A 6,122-nucleotide genomic window follows, 5' to 3' on the forward strand; every position below is an offset into this window, starting at 1 on the left:
CAGCAATTCTGAAGATAGTCTAAATTCTCTTCCTCTGGACCTGTTCCGTTTAAAAAATTACGATATTTTTATAAAATACTATAAGCTATGGTGGACTTCTTTTATAAGCGTAAAGCGATATCCGCTTGTCAAAACGTTTTTATTTATAATTATAATAGATGATGATGATGTGCAAAAAGCGAATCAGCGTTGAATAATTATATTATTATTAATAACATATAATTGTACTTTTGATTACCTAAACATCAATAAATCATGTTGTATTAATTGGAATTGGAGTTTAGATTTGTAGGACGTGGAGTCCACATGTTTTGTTGTTGATATAAATTATAACTATCGGTATTTAACTGACTGTCCTTAGTAACATTATTATTATAATTAACCGAATTATTGCTACCATATTGGAAGCTATTACTGTAATCTACAGCATCGACATGAGGTTTCTTATTCGAGTTATCATGAGGAACTTCTTGTACAGAATGTTGTCGCTGGGATGAAAATTGTACTAGATTGTAGGCTGTTTGCAGTCTCTGACCACCATTTACATTACTATAGTTATCTTGCCTTGGTGGCATCATTGGGGCATTATAGTTATTATTCGCTGGGTAATAATAACTATTATGATCGCGGGAATAGTTTGTAAAAACGTTGCTGCTTCTATGATACACATTTTGATTATTGACATTCAAACTTGAGTTTTGAAGATTTGTTGTCTGCGGTGCAGTAAATGGTGCCGAATAATTTACATTTGGAGAGCTAGTTCTCGTCATGTCGATATTTGTACTTAAAGAGCTACTCGATTGGCCTGCCGTTCCGGTACTTTGCGCATTTGAGTACATAACCTGTACGGGATTTGCATTAATACCATCGTCGTTACTATATAAACTATTCGAATAGGAACTATTCGTTCCACTTGAATTGTCATACGGCTTGACACTGGTGGGAGGAATATAAGGTATTGACGGTAACGATTTCTTAGCGGGTATTCCAATTAGATACTCTTTGTCGTCGTAACTTGTTTCTGCTAAAGTCTCTTTCCTTGTTTCTTCAGCTGGGATAGTTGAAGGAATGTTGGCTTTAGGTGCGGTATTACAACTTTCGCTTTCCAACGGATCATGTTTCGATTGTTTAATTTTTCGCTTCCTCTTATTACTGTGTCCCAACTCAGTCATTTCAACTTTACTTGTACAATCTACACTTTCGTCTTCATGATCAATCTCGGCACTATGGTTTTCTGCAATGGAGCTTTCATTTGCGGAGGAATCGCTATTGGAGTGCGAATCCGAGTTAGGATCACCACTAGAATCGTCATCCTCACTTGCAGCATCATCCTTCTCGGTGTCTTTGCCTTCCTTTTTCTTCGGGATCCGAGTAGGTTCTTGCCAATCTTCGACTGAAATTTCTTCCATTGGGTTGGTACATTCTCTCATGAGTTTATTTTTGATACGGGCTTGCGTACGTTGCAGTTTATAATCCCAAGGAAGAACATCCGAGAGTAACTGTTTTAGGGTTTCCAAAAGGTATTTTACTGAGCTATCCGGATTGGATTTACTACGTCGTTTAGCTATAGGGGCTAAACTTTCACATAGATCCTTTAAAGAATCGCAGCTATCACAAAGGAGCTCGAAATCCGAGTCAGGATTCGTAATTGTTTGCGATTTAGGCACGATTTTAGGTGGATCACGTGTTGGTGGGGAACTGTTTGCCGATTTAAACTAGAAAAAATCGATGGTTAAATGTAATTAAAAAATAGACATTCAACTAGTGATTATAGAAAATAAAATTAATTTATAATGACATTTTATTATTTTCAAGTCATTTTTGTAAATTATTGCTAATTATTACGCAAGTACCTGCCGTAATCTTTCAGGTCTTTTGTGAGGAGTAGGTAAAACCGGAATTTCCTTTACAGTTCTAGCGGGTGCCTTACGTTTCTAGAAATAAATATTGAAGCGATATGATCACACTTTTCTATTGAAATTACTAATTTCTCATTCAATTTTACTGTCGCGGTGTTCAAACTTGCAACATCGTTGAATTACATTATACTGTATAGGAGCGTGCGAAATGAAAATATTACTACAGTACCTTTCTTTTTAGTATATCAGCCGTTACAGGATCGTGCTTATAAACTCTCAGGTCAAGATATAGGAATCCTGGAAAATAAAAGTAGGTTGCACCTTTGTCATCTTGGCCTAGTACAATCTCACGCAAAGTTACAGGCCCATATTGTGTTAAGACATCTCGTAATTCCAGTTCCTATATTGTATCAGAGTGAAACGATATAAAGAGAATTAAAATGTTGAAATATGCCTATACTGTACTGTGTAATATCATATAACCAAGAATATTATTTCATATTACAGCGATTGATTTAATAATCATTTTGTTAACTTGATAGAATTTAATTGTTACAAAATAGTGAACTTTGTTAGTACTTTTATATCAATATTGTAATTACATTCGATTAACAATATATATTAACTTACCGTAACATGGTCACAAAGCGCTTTCAGTAAATATACTCGTTTCCGAATTGATAATTCATGAAAGGGCGTAGTAATAATTTCTTCCTTATCGCCTAGTTATATTTGAATCAATTAATTTCGATCGCTACTACAAAGTTTTACGTCATTGTTTCCAGTACAATTATTCTTATAGATATAGTGTTGATTACAATATTAAACATATTTGTAATACCTTATATTAAAATAAATTATATTTTTAAATCATATACACTACCTAAAACTTCAAAGAGATCAGAGGCTAATCCGAACTTATCTAGAACCTATTTATGTTAAATAAATAATGGTTAATATTATCAAAAGTTTAAAGTGATTTACGGTAGTTTGTTTATCACTTTCTTTGATCACATCGTTACAACGTACTTTTACGTCGTTACTAAACTACTACACATAAGAGTAACATTATCATGGCAACAATAGCACGCATGACGATCCGATTTTGTTATTTATATTTAATGCAAATTATCTAGACTATTTATTATGCTTATCTTCATACCATTTCCTCGTTTAATTCATCCTTTGTTTCATACCATAATTTTAATACATTTTTTAGCTTATGATCCCAAACATTGTACGGCATGGCTTTTTTATCATCTAGACTTTAGTAGTACAGAAATAAGATTATACAATTTAATTCTCTAACGACAAAAATGTAACCACTAGTTCAATACAGATCTACATCGTTTTAACAGTTATTGTAACGTCGTGATGGATTTAATAAATTTACTACGTTATATAGAAATGACAACTGAAATATGAAGCTATTTTACATTGGATACGCAAAAGATAGAATTTGACAATTTTGTGATAATTGCAGTATGCTTACTATTGCCGGGGCTTGGGATCCAAGAGTAGAGATGAGAATATGCGAGCCATTAGATAGCTTCGGTGCGGCATAATTAATCCTAGTTCTAATTCTTCTAAGCATACATTTCGCAAATTCAACGAATCTTGGCAAAGGAAGAATAGTTGAGCTATGGCTGGTACCTAATTATACAAGTACATGAATCATTGTTATTATTATTTAATAGGTGAAAGACAACAGCATTGTTCAAGTCATCATTGAACAGATTTTTTATAGTGATTGATGGATTACTAACAATCAAAAAGGATCGTATCTAGTGTCGATATTACCTGCCAGTAGGATCGGATTTCTTTCACAGAGTCTAATGGGGCGTACTCTTTTTGCCAATTATTAATTTCTTCCAGCATAGCTAAACTGGCTTCTCTAGCTTCTTGTTGTTTTTGCTTTCGTTTAATTTTTTCTTCTTCTTCTTCTTCCAATTTTACTTTAGCAACAATGGATGTTGCAAAATCGAAAGTACCTGAGCTGCGATTGCATCTACGTCTTGATGCTAATCGAATCAATAGAGATAGGTTTATGACACTTTTTAATTACTTGATTAATCAATCTATATCTATCTATCTCTCATACAATATTACAGTTTAATTAATACGCTCAATACAGTATTGTATGGCTTCTATGTCTTACAATGTATTATTTATGACGATTAAAATACCAGGCATTGCAGCTACTTACAGGTTACATTGGCGTTATCTTCTCCATCGTTTGAATTACCTCTTAGTTTATCACGAAGCGATCTGCATCAATATTTCAACTTACTTAGTACAAATAGGCATTAGACATGGACTTTGCAATGAATACATTTGAAAAACTGATCACACGTAATAAAACACAAATGATTTAAGACAGGGATATCAACTACATTTAAGTCTAGAATGCACTAAGTTAAGTTAACTTTTGAGCTAACAAGTATGAAGATTTATTGGAATGGTAGCTATGTATCGCTGGTATGCAAACGACAGTAATATCCATAAGCTGCTCTCATTTTTAGCTTGGTTTAAATGTGGAACCTAGCAGTAGTTACAGGTAGGTGTCTATAACACATGAATGCCATAAACATATCGCTATGTATAATCTTAGTGATTTCTACTGGAGTGGTAGAACGATTAGGATGTAACTTACTTTGGAAACAGATTAATTTTCTGCTCTATGGTCTTTTCCAATTTCTGGCCCAATTTCGATATCCAATGTTTGGAGCCATTATACCGATAGCAATTTTCAATCATTAGACGAATATCACTGAGGACTTCGTTGATGGTTGTGTAGGAAGAATCATAGAATTTCTTCTTGACTGCGAGAAATAATTGAAAGAATGTAAATTCATTTTTTTGGATTGAAAATACTTTTTCTTCTTTTAACCATTATTTTATCGAATTAAGTTATACTAAACACTTGTATTGATTTCAATGAAGCCATTTTAAAAGGATTTATACGGAGAAAAAGACACGACTAAAATGATAGATAAAGCGTAACGCCGGTAAGACATGCAAATCTTGTCAGTGTCTCTTCTTTCTCACTGACCGGCAAGCAAGATTGCAAAATAGCGTGTCGTAATAAAGAGAGAAAACTACTCACTTTGTACTTAAGCGATTAGTCAATAAAGTTGAAAATTGGCATAGAACATCATTATTCTAATGGACAAGTATAGCAATGACACTATCCCTATATTCTCTTGATGTTCATCACGATGATGATTGGTGTATAGCATGGTAGTTGAAATTGAAATGAATCAATGAATAACAAAGGAAAAAACGATATACAGTACTATGACTGTTATGAGTAAACAGTTGTCTTCGACTAATGGATGCTATCCAGTCATTTTTCTTCCTTGCTAACATAGATCAATCAATTTGCAATCAGTTGACAAACAAAACAAGTTGATATGCATCCACTTACTCCATACTAAACACATTGGTTGTTTAATTCGATCATAGTAATCCCATAGTCCTAATTTCTCAGTATCAACAGGTTCACGAAAAGGCCATGTCATACTTGCAAATTGATTGGAAAGGAGATCATTGACTAGTTTCCATCCTTGGAATAATTCAGCGCTTAATGTATTGATGATATCGTCATCACTAATGGATTGTGTTGTACTTTGCTCAATGGGTGTTTCTTCTATTTCGGTTGTTGATTGCTTGCTCTTTTCATTGGAAACCAACGGTTGAGAATTCTCCTGTCCACTGTCCATTTTAATTTCATGTCAAATCAGGATATCGGACATTGGTGGAGTAGCGGTGAGAAGTTTGCTCTGCGCAAACTCAGCAAAGCACGCTTCACTTTACTTGAGTCAAACGAGTTTGGGGGTGAACGTATTGTGCTGACTGACATGTGTAACTCGACGCCGGTCGATGGTGTGTTGCAGCCGAGGCGAGTGACAAGAGGCTCAGGCGCAGTATGGCGGACGATAGTGTCCCGCATACAGTATGTTGTTCGACTCTCAGCCAATCAATCCCAGCGTCCACTGGAGCACTCTATCATGGAGCACTCTATCATGGACTACTACCGGGAGTCCCATACTCATCGTTCTTAACCCCCCCCCCGGCCAATAGTACTACATGTAGACATGTAGTAGTATATATATTTTTAAAAGGTAATGGATATTTTTAAAAGAGGTTATAAAGTCTCTAGTCGTTCATAGTGGCTCTATCATCATGGAAGTACAGGTTACTGTTCGTTTCTACTTGTTTTACGTTATCAGTGGCTGCTTATACTGTACATTGAACAGCGTG

The 6,122-nt window shown here is 34.7% G+C and overlaps 1 protein-coding gene across 1 annotated transcript; it reads right to left on the reverse strand.

Annotated features, from left to right (window-relative positions):
* Nucleotides 1–263: 263 nt before the first annotated feature.
* On the reverse strand, nucleotides 264–5,581 carry TRIADDRAFT_52097 (uncharacterized protein; the record flags this gene model as incomplete). Its single annotated transcript, XM_002108739.1, has 11 exons — nucleotides 264–1,715; nucleotides 1,854–1,934; nucleotides 2,089–2,259; nucleotides 2,490–2,581; nucleotides 2,743–2,788; nucleotides 3,022–3,124; nucleotides 3,352–3,512; nucleotides 3,660–3,880; nucleotides 4,066–4,127; nucleotides 4,513–4,681; nucleotides 5,287–5,581. The coding sequence occupies 11 exons, from the start codon at nucleotides 5,579–5,581 to the stop codon at nucleotides 264–266; spliced, it is 2,853 nt and encodes a 950-aa protein (XP_002108775.1).
* Between the last annotated feature and the right edge of the window lie 541 nt (nucleotides 5,582–6,122).

Source organism: Trichoplax adhaerens, genomic scaffold (assembly GCF_000150275.1).
Source record: "Trichoplax adhaerens TRIADscaffold_1 genomic scaffold, whole genome shotgun sequence".
NCBI classification, from domain to species: Eukaryota; Metazoa; Placozoa; class Uniplacotomia; order Trichoplacea; family Trichoplacidae; genus Trichoplax; species Trichoplax adhaerens.